This window comes from Abramis brama, assembly GCF_963993115.1.
Source record: "Abramis brama genome assembly, chromosome: 13".
Taxonomy (NCBI): Eukaryota; Metazoa; Chordata; class Actinopteri; order Cypriniformes; family Leuciscidae; genus Abramis; species Abramis brama.
The window spans coordinates 25,312,357-25,325,570 of NC_139975.1; the positions used below are offsets into that span (position 1 = coordinate 25,312,357).

At 38.7% G+C, this 13,214-nt stretch overlaps 1 protein-coding gene across 1 annotated transcript; it reads right to left on the reverse strand.

Annotated features, from left to right (window-relative positions):
- Positions 1 to 238: 238 nt before the first annotated feature.
- Positions 239 to 12,503, reverse strand: clcf1 (cardiotrophin-like cytokine factor 1). The gene is made up of 3 exons (XM_084132651.1): positions 12,406 to 12,503; positions 5,176 to 5,327; positions 239 to 3,188 (listed from the first exon to the last, which is right to left on the reverse strand). Exons 1-3 carry the CDS (start codon positions 12,419 to 12,421, stop codon positions 2,232 to 2,234), a joined length of 1,125 nt encoding a protein of 374 aa, XP_083988777.1. The 5' UTR covers positions 12,422 to 12,503; the 3' UTR covers positions 239 to 2,231.
- Positions 12,504 to 13,214: the final 711 nt, after the last annotated feature.

Genomic DNA, 13,214 nt, shown 5'->3' on the forward strand with positions numbered 1-13,214 from the left:
GGAAGAGGAGAGGCGTGAGAGAGAGATAGAGGGGAAGAGAGGGATGAGAGGATGTGGGATTACATGAAAGAACGGAGTGGTCATAAATTTCGCTCAGACAGTCGAATAAAACTCGCTATCCTCCCAGTCCCTCTGGTTTTTCCTCAAGGGGTAACAGTACACACACACACACACACACCCAAAGTGTAGTCAGTAAAGGTCTTTTGTACTCTCAAAAAAACATGTGACATCATAATGTCATACCCCAGAGAAATAAATAGTATTAAATAAATATAACAGACATATACACACATACAGAAATCAATGTACAGACTGTACACAAACACTCATATTTATACACCCTCTCATCTGCATTAGAACTAATTTTCATGTTTGTAGAATCCCTTATCTATTAAAAAAAAAGCTCTGTGGTGGTAACATGGTAAAAGAATGGTAATACTATAGTATATTATGGGACTGTATGACTATCATATTTATATACAGTGGTATTTATATTAAATCCTATTTCAATTAGTTCCATGGTATGCCTTGTCAAAAAAACATACCATTGGTACTGACTGATTGCCATGAAACTATGTTAAAAATCAAATACTATGGTACTGAAATTCCCGCACCATGGTATTTACATTTTCTCCACAAAAATGTCACATTATGGTACTTTTTGTGCTTTTTTGTATCACTAGAGTATCATGTAAATGCCATATATTATACTCTGGTATTTCCCTGATACCCAAATGAACCTTCAAGAATACTGTTATCTTTTTTTTTAAATGGGAATACTATGGTACTGAATGATTACCATATTCACATACCATAGTATTTACATAGTACTCCACATTTTCCTACAAAAAAATATCATGGTATTACCATTCTATACTTCCAGAAAACATAGTATTATCATGGTATCAGGCCAAAAAACATAGTAATACTGTGGTACTTTGATATATACCATGTGATTACCACATTCATGTACCATGGTATTTACATAGTACTGCATGTGTCTACAAAAATCACCATGCTATTCTCATTGTACATTTCTAGAAAACAGTATTACCATGGTACCATGCCCCAAACATTTTATAAACCTTTTTGAATAATATACTTTCATGGTCACTTGTTCGTACACACACCATCTGAGCATCAGATTTGTGCACTTGTTTCCAAATGTGTAGGTGTGTATTTGTGTGTGTCTGGAAAAAGACGAGTCAGTGTCATTGAGGCATTACTGACTCAGTTTGTGAGGCAGCAAAAAAAATCTCCATTGTCTCTTTAGTTATGCCACATTTCCTCCACTTTGCCCATTGACCCTTTCACTACTGCATGACTCCAAACATGATTCACTTTCCTTCTGCTGAATCACGTCTCGCTCTCTCAATGAGCGCTCTCTTCCCTTTGTCTGTGACGTACTGGCGGCTCTTTTCTGTTTGGTGATTTAGTGCAAAGCGTGACCATCTGAAGTCCTTAGATCCCCATCCACAGAGCATGAATCAATCTGTTTCACACACACTTCTGCTCTGTTCCAAAACCTAGTGAGCTGCTTCCACAGGCTGCATTTTAAGGCATCATATCCAAGCTCCTGACATGGACGGCATTTGGTTTTGACCAAAATGAGGCAGCATTCTTCGCAAATAAGACAATCCCGGAATGCATTGCTAAAAGCCTAGTGAAAAAATAAATTAAACATGGTGGCTGAAGCATTAGAAATCTCAATTAAAACATGTATGTTTCATTCAATGTCGAAAAGTATCAAAAGTTCACAGTAACTGCCTGCCTGACTATTTTACCTAAAATGTGTGCATTTTGTGCTTTTTATTCTGATTGGAGTGTCATGTTGTTTGCTTAGCAACAAGCTATCATCAAACTCTGTTGGAATCAGTTGGATCTTCCATGTGGAGTGTTCCAGATCATTCATTTATAAGGCTTCAATCATCCTTGTTAAGATGCTGTAAGCCACATTTACTGTTGTTCGGCATATTTTTGTGGGTGAAATCCAGTCATTTCGAAAGGAATCCATGCAATTGGGAATTTCAACAGGTTCTAGTTGTTCATGTGGTTTGCAGAAAACTGCTAGGTCTGAAAGTGACTTCTGTGTGAGCTGTCCTTCATACATCGCTACACTATTGACAATAGACAACCTTTTTTTGTCCATGAAATTTCGCTAATGTGACCGCAAGTTGTTAGAAGGCAGCGAGGCAGCTCACTAGGTTTTAGACCCGAGCCTTTGTTCTCTCTCAAGCACGTAGCCGTTTCTTCAGTCTGGTGAAGTCTTTCGCGGATCTCCACAGCCAGCTCTGCAGCTCCCGCAGTACCCAAAATCCCTCGACTTTCCGGGAGAAGTCATTAGGAGTGGGATGTGATGACAGCACAGGGGCCGCCAGCAAAGCGTGAACCTCAGTGGCCGGCCCTCCGTACTGATAGAGGAGCGAGAGAGGAGAGAGACCATCGTGGCGAGACGGCAGGGAACGGATAGATCGACGAGGATGGAGGGATGGCGAGGAAAAGAGCAGGGGCTGCTTTCGGTATCCGTCTCCAACTTTTAAAGTTGTGTAGTTCATGTTGTTCAGTTTGATCATTTTCTCCTCTTCCATGCTCAGCAGTCTTCTCCTTTTCCCCCATCTCTCCATTCCTTCCTCCTTCTCTCCCTCCTCTTTGGCGACCCAACTCTCTCCTTCTTTCCTCCTCCCTCTCCTCCCCCTCTCCCTCTCTCTGTCCCGCTTGAGATCCGCCCGAGTCGTTCCCTCTCTCACACCGGAGGCGGTGTGAGCACCTTTGTTTCGAGGCACGTAACCCCTTAGAGGGGCGGGGCTGTTCTCGCTCACGCCCTGAAACTGTGACGACATGGGTGGGGCGTATCCTTGAACGGGCGTGGCGTATCCTGTGGAGGGTGGCAGGTTGGTGTAGCCCAGGGCGTTCATCAGGCCGGATATTGAGCCGAGTAACCCGCTGAGGCCGGAGCAGAAGTGCAGGAGAGAGCTCTGGAGGTACGGGCACAGGGTGGAGCGCGCCAGCTCCCTCACGGCACACAGGAGAATGCTGTACGCTCGCTGGTTCTGTGCCAGACGGGCACCGTTCTCCAGCCCGCGCCACAAGTCCACGCGTGTAGCTGCACTTGGCACGGACAGAGAGGAGCTGTTGGGACGTGGAGGAGAGAAGCCGGGATCACTGAATGGAGGCCCGAGATACGACAGCTGAGGACCAGAGATGAGGAGAGATATTAGAAAACAATTACACTGATTCTGTCAGGTTTTAGATGTCCTTTTAGGCACTTCAAGACCCCATGAAATCAAAATTGCACGCTAGAGCACTCCTTAAAATAAAGGTACTTCATTGGCATTGATGGTTCCATGAGGAACATTTAACACTTTCCATTGCAGAAAATGTTATTTATCGTGGACATGTTCTTTAGATTATTGAAAAATTATTATTTTAAGAACTGATCACTAAAAGGTTCTTTGGGGAAACCAAAATATTATTCTGTTGCTCTCCTATATTTTTAAGAGTGTGTACTAGAAGATTCTGTCATCATTTACACACCTTCAGGTTGTTCCAAACCTGTATGAGTTTCTTTGTTCTGCTGAACACAAAGGAAGATATTTTGAAGAAAGTTTGTTACTAGGCCGCTTTAGGGCACCATTGACTTCCACGTTAAGAAAAAAAAAATTCTATGGAAGTAAATGGTGCCTCAGAACTGTTAAATTTCCAACATTCTTCAAAATATCTTACTCTGTGTTCAAACAGAACAAAGAAATGAATACAGGTTTGGAACAACCTGAAGGTGTGTAAATGATGACAGATTTTTCATTTTTGGGTGAACTATCCCTTTAAATATGAAATGCCATCTGCTTCTGACTAGAAAGTAGCAAGTCATGGTATGCTGGTTGTTTGTTTTTGTTTAGTTGGCATGTTTGTTGGCTAAAAATTTATATTCTCTCATCACTCACCCTCATGTTGTTTCAAACCTCTACGACTTTCTTTATTTTGTGGTCAAAGGTAACCAAAAAACTGTCTGGTTACCAACATTCTTCAAAATATCTTTCCAGAAGAAAGAAAAGTTTTGGAACAACATGAGGCTGAGTTAGTAATGACAGGATATTCATAATTTGGATGAACTATCCCTTTAAAGTTGCGAAGAAATGGAAGTAGTGACAAATCTTTTCTTCTGTATTGTGATGTACATCCGAGTGAAATAGGATATTGAAAAAGAAACTTGGTTACTTGGTTCTATGCATTGGGTGTTGCACTCACAAGTGGAGGCAGATGAACGTGAGCATGCAGGGACGGGTTTAATCGACTAAATGATGTGAGAAGTCCTGCATAGTTCACCAGGGAGAAGTCTGTCGTTTTCACAGGAAGAAAATTAAACATGCACGGATTAATTGTTGGCGCTGCGTCATATCATTACGCCTGCTGGACTCATGGTACGGCAGCAAAGTTTCTTGATTATTACGCAGGAATGAGAGTATAGTTCCTAGCCATATCAGCCTAGGAAATCGCAACTTTTCATTTTCTGTCGGTCTTAGTACACGATGTAACTACAGAAGAGTCAAGTTTTAAATAGGAAAAATATCTAAACTCTTTGGTCATTTTTTTGAGAGATGCTAATGGTCTTGTCCGATTCAATGATCTATGCTAAGCTATGCTAAAAGTGGTACCGCCAGACCCGGAGTTCGGCTGAATGGATTAAAAAACGGTAAAACTCAACTGTTTAACTCTGGGGGAGTTGTAAAATGTATTTCCAAAAAAAGTGGAGTATCCCTTTAAGATTTATAATATACATATAGGGTGAATTTTCATTTCATGCTAAAGGATGACTAATAACTAAAGGATATTGACTAGGTAATATGAAAAGGACATGCCCTGGTTTGTCCCACCTCAACTTGAACTGTTTCAAAAGCTGTTTCATTAGCAAGTAAACACATAAACACAGTTAACAAAACTACTATCAAACCATTTAAAAGGGTCTTTATACACCATTAGCTGGCAAAAGTTAGGTCAGTTACGAGATACTTAAAATGGCTTATTATAAAACTAGAGCATGTATCACAATAGGAAGAGGCAAAAGAGATAAAAAGAGAGTGAGGACGAGAGCATCCACAGGAAAACATCTATAAACAAAAACGTCATTCATCGCCACACACTGATAAAACACACACACACAAACAGATTGTGACTCACGTAGGTGTCTCTGATCTCCTTCAGCTGGTGGTCCAGGTATTTGGTCAGCTCGTATGTTCTCTCTATCGAGCTCCTCTCATTGGACAGCATGAGTGTGCGGTCCAGCGCCTGAACACACCCCACCAAAAACAGCAGCACAGCAACCTCAGCAACTGGAATACAAAGCAGTGAAAACAGCGATTGAAGTCCCGTCAAAATGCACAATTGACGATATAATGTCCAATTGTTTTGGTTCCATGTTGCCATTTCAAAATGTTTAAGTACAATCAACTTGGATGTTTAAGGCATTTCAAATTAAATTACGTTAAACTGACTTAAAAGATGAATCTTGTATAACTTATGAAAAAGTTGAAAATTGCTTAAATTATTTTGACGAGTGAAAACACACGTCATAATGTAACGATCATATAATTTTTTACAGTGTAATAAGTTTGTTATTTCTCGAATAACACAAATGAAGACTGTGATTTTGTTTGAGGAATAACACGAAGCAGAGAAAATCTGTCTGTAATCAGCTCTGAATAAATGTTTGGTTTATAAGAGTTCACAGAGATTATGGTGCGTCATTTTTGTAATATAGTGGTTTTAACTAATTCTTTTGAGGTATTCAGAATTAAACAGTTGGTTTTATGTTATACTTTGATTATAGAGATTACAGTTTCATGCGGATATGTCTGGCACTGCTTCTGCTACTGGCCTGTTGTACAGTTTGTTTGTAGAGAGAGAGAAGTTCTGCACAGGATTATTAAAGGGATTTATGTTCATACTGAAGCGGGCCATAAAAGGTTGAAATAAATTTGACATACAGTACATTATACCGATATGTTTTCATATATCTTTACTGCTAAAATGCCCCTTACTGCAATAGTTTAATGCATTAATGCATTCATAAAATTTTAATGCATGTTATTGATCTTATTATCTTATTGATCTTATTGCATATGGTTCTTTTCTTTTCTTTCTTTCTTTCTTTTTTGACCTTGTAATTTTTTTTTTTTTGTCAGATGTACGTCACAATACATTAATGAGATTTATTTATTATTTATTTGTAAAAAGTAATCAGTTGACTTAAAAAAAAGTGGAGAAACTTCATGCGTGCTTGAAAAAATTAAGTTATGTGAACTTGACAATTCCACATAACTTAATTTTTTCAATTACGCATTAAGTTTATTTACTTAATCATTTTAAGGTAATGGGTTTCCTCACTTTTTTTAAGTTAAGTCAACTGATTTTTACACTTTTTACAGTATGGCCCCAAACGTATATTTGAACACAATCCATACTTAACATTCTCCTTAAGTCAACACATAAATAACAAAACTTCAAAGAAAGTTGCAATTAAATAACACTAAAGATTCCAAAAGTTTCCACCATTTTCAGTTCCTCAAAGAACCGTTCAATGGACAGGTCTTAACGTTCAAACAGAATGCATTTTTTCATTTCATCCTACATTCCCTCTCTCCCCTTCCACATTCCACATATTCCTTTCTATGTTATTGTTTTGTTTTTGCTTTTTTCTCTGTTTATATGCGGACAGTTTTCATGCCATCTGTCTGTATATAGTTCATGTGAGCTTTGATATGTTCCTGGTATGATAAATAAAATCAAATAAATGCATTTTTTCATTTCACTGCGCTACTTTTCCATTGTTCTTCAATGTAAACACGTGCCAGACGGACACATTTGACCATTGTATGCTACGCTAGTCAGTTCAAATATTTTTTTCAAAAAACTCGTCTCTAGACCTTGCGCTTTTTTCGCTCTACTCAACTCGTGTTTTTAACAGCAAAAACGCATTCTGTGTGAACTAGCGCTGAGCTAACCTAACTTTCTGAGCTATTTTTTGCAATGCCTTTAAACATTCTATAACGTTTGTCAAACAGAAAGTGTCAATAAATTTAGTCATCATTTTCAACCATATCTATAGTTTTATCATGTGACAAATAGCACAGTACTTTTTGTGTGTGTGTGTGTGGGTGTTTTTTTTAAAGGTTTTTAAGGTTTTTTTTTTAGCTCAGGGGTGTGAGTGTGTGTGGTCCTCTACTCTGGGACATGTTTTTGTTTTGGAGTGTGTTTGTAGGTTTCTGTTTTGGATTATGTGTATATACATGCCTGTACACAGACCAGTGCATTTGTTACATTTGGTGTTGTGCGTGAGTGTGTGTAAATGTGCCCATCCAGAGACCCTTTTAGACCAGTGTCCTCAGAAATCACGCTGGGAAAATGGGAGCGAATGAGAACGAACCTCGGACTTCGAAAAGGGTCACACAGTGCTCCTATTATGTGTGTGTGCGAGCCTCAGGGAGTCATCCGGCCCAAACACATCTCGCCCAGTGTCTCTGTTCTTTTTCTTTTTTGTGTTAAGCATTCAGAGGAACATGGCAGAGATGTGTAATTACTTGTTTGAGGCATTGTGTTTTCAACAGGTGTGAAATATGTGCACCTCCTCCCCTTTGCTTTTCCTTTTTATCTCTGTTCGTCTCCTCTTCTTGAACCCCCCCATCATCCCCGTTTTTTCTCAATCCTTTCTTCTCCCAGCTCTCTTCATCACGATCTCACGTTTGTCTCGCTGTCACACATTGTTTCTCTCTCCTTCCCCTCATATTCCTCCTGTCAAGTCTTTTCGCTTCTCACACACACGCCTATGTTTCCTACCCTTCTTTAAAGTGGTTTATCTCTTTTTTGCCCCCGGCCAAAATAACAACAGCTTATTAACCTCGATTAGCCCTGCCAGTTTTTCTTTTCAACTCCGTTCCTCTCCTTTTTTTTCCTCTCCCATTCTTTCAACTCTAATTCACTCATTCTCCTTCAAGAGGGAAGAATTCTCATCTAAAACGCTACCTGAAACGCACACACACACACTCCTGACAAAACTTTTCCTCAACCCGAGGTCACAATAATCGTCAAAGTCTTTCAGGAAGATACGTAGTCGGGAGTGGAAGAGTTCAGCAGTGCATCTCCGATGGATCCAAAATCCTGATCCAACATAATCGGCTTATTGAAAACATCAGATATTGAATCATGTTTCTGTGTGTTATATATAACAAATAAGAAAAGAGATCCACCAACATCATCCATTAAAGTCTTATAAATACTGACTGACATCTTATTCTTATTATAATTGTCTTTCGTTCCAACAAATAACTGGATAAGAGTACCGCGAGGAACATTTTATTGCTCCAAGGTTTCTCTTTCAGAGCTCAGGAGACTTAGTGGAATTCTCTGTGATGTTTTTAAAGCGTTAACATGGACTCAAATGTTTTATATTTACGAGGAGTAATAGTGATAGACAATTTTTATTGTACAATATATAAATAACGGTTCTTTATGGCTTCATCTTTTGGAACGTTTATTTTTTTAAATAAGTTTAAAATCTTAAAGCTTTAAAATAATGTCTGACATTAGAATTTGATACGAAATATTTGAGTTTATATTGAGATTTAAAAATTATGAATGCAGACTTTGGTATCTTGGCTTCGAGAGACTTTTGAGGACTCTTCTGAAACTCTAAGAAACATATGCGATTACAAGGGTCTTTTTCTCTGGGAAAAAAAATGGAGAAGATCTCGATATTGAAGAGATCTTGTTTTTTCTCTTTCCTGTGAAAGTAAAGGCGCCACATACTAATAACGTCATTATTATGATATCCATAATTATAAAGAAAACATGAGTGGGATTTGCCTGTACAAAAGTAATTCGATGACTGTCACCGGGCAGAAACCGTAAATCTGATCACAAATCTCCTCAATCAATCACAGCGTTTAATTCCTATGTTCCATACATTTGAGCAATAATAATAGAACAATTTAACTCTCAGTTGACTTGTGAACTGCTGTTTTTCTCATGGCATAGTAGATATTATCGAGAATCACATGAAGAATGTTGTTCTCTCTTATTGCTTATTTGGATGTAAGCACAACAGCTCTAAAACAGAGCACTGGCATATTTACATAACCCCAGAAACAAATCCCCCGCGACTTTATTGAATAACCACGGCTTTAGGACAGATCTCTCTCTCTCTCTCTCTCTTTCTCTCTCTCTGTGTGTGTGTGTGTCTTTGCATAGAGCCTACAGCTGGCAGCAATGATATGATGTCAAATCGGTATATCAGTCAGTTGCGCTGTCTTTCTCCGTCTCACACACATGCACACGTAGCCTCTCGCCTTCCATCTTCTGACTGATTTGTTGCCTCTGTGTTAACACTAAACAGACGAGTCTTGGAGGCTCCAGTCAACAATACCAAGAATTCAGCATTATGGTGCAATATCATAAAACATGTTCCCTTCTATCACATCATATAAAGTTATATTGCCCATATGATGGGCTGGTCAGTTCAGTGCACAAAGAGGCTAGTCTTTCATATTCATGAGCGAGTGTGTGTGTTTGTGAAGGGGGTCAGGGTCATGTTGTGTGTCTGTGTACAGTTAAAGAAGAGATTTATGTGCAGTCTGCACTCAATCAAAAGTGCATTCCTTCACTGACTAGACACACACACACACACATATAAACTAACATGCAGGGCACTCAGAAGGATGTTAGAATATAAATGCATCCGTTACATACATGATGGACGTCAATCGTTTCTAGATACATCAAACCAGGTTTCACTCGCTCGTTCACACACTTGCTCTCCGTGATCTCTACAAGGGGACATACACTCCTCAATCTCCCCGAGGATACTTAGTTTGAAATTTAAATCGATGGAAGTTGGCCTGAAACGTTGTCGGCTTTGCCAAGGACCTTCAGAACAAAGCAGGAATGGACAATAAAACCTGCGTTAACAAAAACCCTCACTTTTTCCGTTTGCACGTTCCTCACATCTCTGATCTTTTTTCTCATGCTTTTTTTTTTTTTTGCCCGATTCGGGTGCACTTTGTAATTACCTTTCCTTTTTTCTCTCTTGCTTTTTTTAATTATCTCCCCCCCCCCCCTCACCATTTCCCCATCTCTCTGACTCAAGTTTCTCATTTAACGTCTCCCAAAACGACCCGCTCTTGAAAATAAATATAACAAAATGAAGAGCAACTATCTGCACGTCCAATCTAGAAGATCAAATATGGAACGAAAGAGATGGAAAGAAAGAAATGGAGAGAAAGAAAGAAAGAAAGAAAGAAAGAAAGAAAGAAAGAAAGAAAGAAAGAAAGAAAGAAAGAAAGAAAGAAAGAAGTGGGAGAGAGAAAGGGGCTTGGTGAAGCGAGGGGCCATGTTAATTTGGGAAAAATGTAAACAGCATGTGTAACTGTTCAAACCGTGACCAACTCATTTTATATCATTCCCCTGTGCTCGCTCTCTGCTTTTTCTTTTAGAGGGAATCTGGGCTGTGTTAACCCTCTTTCCTTTCCTCCATCACTCCATCTCTCTCTTTCTCCTTAAGCCCTGCACTTCCTGAAGCTCTTCATCCCTCTACCTCGCTTATACACTCTCTCTCTCTCTCTCTCTCTCTCTCTCTCTCTCTCTCTCTCTCCTCCCCAAAAACCCACTGTCTTGTTCGCATCTTTGCTTGGATTAAAATGCAAATGCATGGGGCGCTGTGACATGTTAATGGTTTGGGGCTTCTTTTTTTTCCGAAACCATCTGTGTGAGTTTGAGTGTATTTGGCAGTTTGGGCTGTGTGTGATAGATGCATGTGTATATGCATTTGGGGCAAGCGTGCATGTGGGACAAACTGAACTGTAACATGGAAAAAGAGAATGTGTGTGTGTGAGCGTGACAGACTGCTCTGCTGCTTTGTTCAGGCGTAAATCGCATCATTTCGTCACACACTCTTCCTCCTTTTCACAGGCTCCCTGAAGACAGGTGGTGTGTATGTGTGTGGGTTTGTGTGTTTAGACCCTGACTAACATGAATCATGTACTTTCTCATATCAGTGTCGGTTAACAAGACAGGGGCGAGCTTGCCCTATGAACCACATGCACTTGAGAACAAGAAGAGAAGCATAACTGTAGTCTTAGTATGTGTATGTGTGTGTGCACAGGTTTGGTTATGCTCGTGGGGAACAGAATTATGGAAATGTGGTGAAACGTGACAAAATGAGCGTGCGAGGACATTTGAAGAAGTCTTCTATTTGAAAGGCTCAACGCTTTAAATCTTCAGAAATCAACAGGTTTGTGTGAGAGTTTGGGTTTAGGAATAACATCACCTCTATTGAGATGTTCTCACTATGAAACCAGCATGTTTTTGAGTTTGATACTGATATTTTTGAAAATACTTTGTAATAGTTTGTTATAAAAAGTCATTGTAGTGTGAAAAAATCAAAAATTGTTTAAAAAACATTTTAAAAAATACCTACTTCAAAGAAATATAACCTATAATAATTAACTTATTATCAGAACAAAACAATCTCTGAACACTGTAAAAATTATATGATCGATATGTTATGACAACATATGTTTTTACATTGCTTTAACTCAACAAAATAAGTTAAGCAATTTTCAACTTTTTTAGAAGTTATACAAGATTCAATTCATCTTTTAAGTTAGTTTGATGTAATTTAAGTTGAAATGACTTAAACATCAAAGTTGATTGTACTTAAAATGTAACTTTTTTACAGTGTATAGGCTACACAGGTAATTTCTATAATCCATTTTCACTTTCTTTATCATGTAATGTGTTTTGTGAAATTCACAAGAAACTGGATAAACTCAAGTTTCTTTAGGCTAGTCATGTTACAACACTCTTGTTTAAAGTGTAATTTTAATCTGAAAATTCCTATTACACGTCAGCACGTCACCTTCAAGTTTCACTGATTTAACATAGGCTATAGCATATATGCAAATACAAATAACTGACCTTTAGAGCAACAATTTAATCGATTATTTTACACGAAAAGCAAAGCTATTTCCGAGCTAGAGGTTTCGTTAACTTGCTTAAACGAAATTCACTTATTTTGCTGCACTGAATGCTTAGGCCTCTCAAAAGCAGACTTTCAGGGAATCAATCTTTGAGAGCTTTTGAAATTGTTTTTAGAACAGAAAACAGTATCACATGCGCAAGAAAACTAAAGATGCATTCACTCTATTTTCTCCTTCTGGCGACCTTGCAAACAAATTTAGTAAACATAGGCTACACACACACACACACACACACACAGACATTGTGGACTCTAAAGCTCCGAAAGTAACAAACAATTAGCCTATATTTAAATAATTATATTTCATAATTATCCAACAATAATAATAATTGTCAACTACCAAAATTAACTGTGAAAAGCCAAAGTCGCTCATCACTTACCTTTCCAGCGACGCATTTTAATTGGAAAAAAATCCTTTATTTCCGTTCTGATCCGTTTATTCTTCTTGAGGTTTTGAAGGAGTTTTTGATGAAATAAAATGAACCCTGTTGTTTTCGTGGGCCGCCCGGTGATTTAGTAAACTCTCCCAGAGCTTTTTTTTTTTTTTTTTTTTAAACTTGGATTAGTCTGCGCGTGCCTGGAATGCTATAAAAAGAGAAATATATAAAATACCTGTCGTGTGAATGTAAAAAAAAAAAAAAAAAAAAAAAAAAAAAAATAAACACAGTAGCCTAAATAAAGTCTCTAGAGCAGAAAGTGAGCACGTGAAGTGATTGACAGTTGACGGGTGACCGCGCGCGGGCGCGTGCTCTGATATCCAGGTGAGTGTCGATGAAACTGACTGAGTGACTGACTGAAGTGATTTTATACACATGCCTGAGAGAAAGTTCTGTCCCCCGGCCTCTCCTCCTCCCCCAGTCCCTCTCTCTCTCTCCTCCTCTTCAATGATTCACTGTTGATTCATCTTCTCTGAAGTGAAGGACCCTGCCACGAGACTCTGAAACCACAAAGCTGGGAGGAATTACACTCCTGACAGATATTTCATAATTCCGCCGTTTATTTTGTCACCAACAACATAGACAATGTATTGTTTTTTTCTCGGATTCGGTGACTCAATTACAATTTGGCATTGAGTTATTCATTGAGAACGGGCAGTGTTTAGACTGGTGTGTTTTCTGACCTAGTCTCGTGCTTGATGTGTGTCATTCCTCTGGTATTACCTTTATTGACAGTGAGATTATTGAGATTT

Coding starts and splice junctions, on each gene's coding strand:
- clcf1 (XM_084132651.1), bottom strand. Junction 3,189..5,175: donor AGGAGATCAGAGACACCTAC/GTGAGTCACAAT, acceptor TCTGGTCCTCAG/CTGTCGTATCTCGGGCCTCC.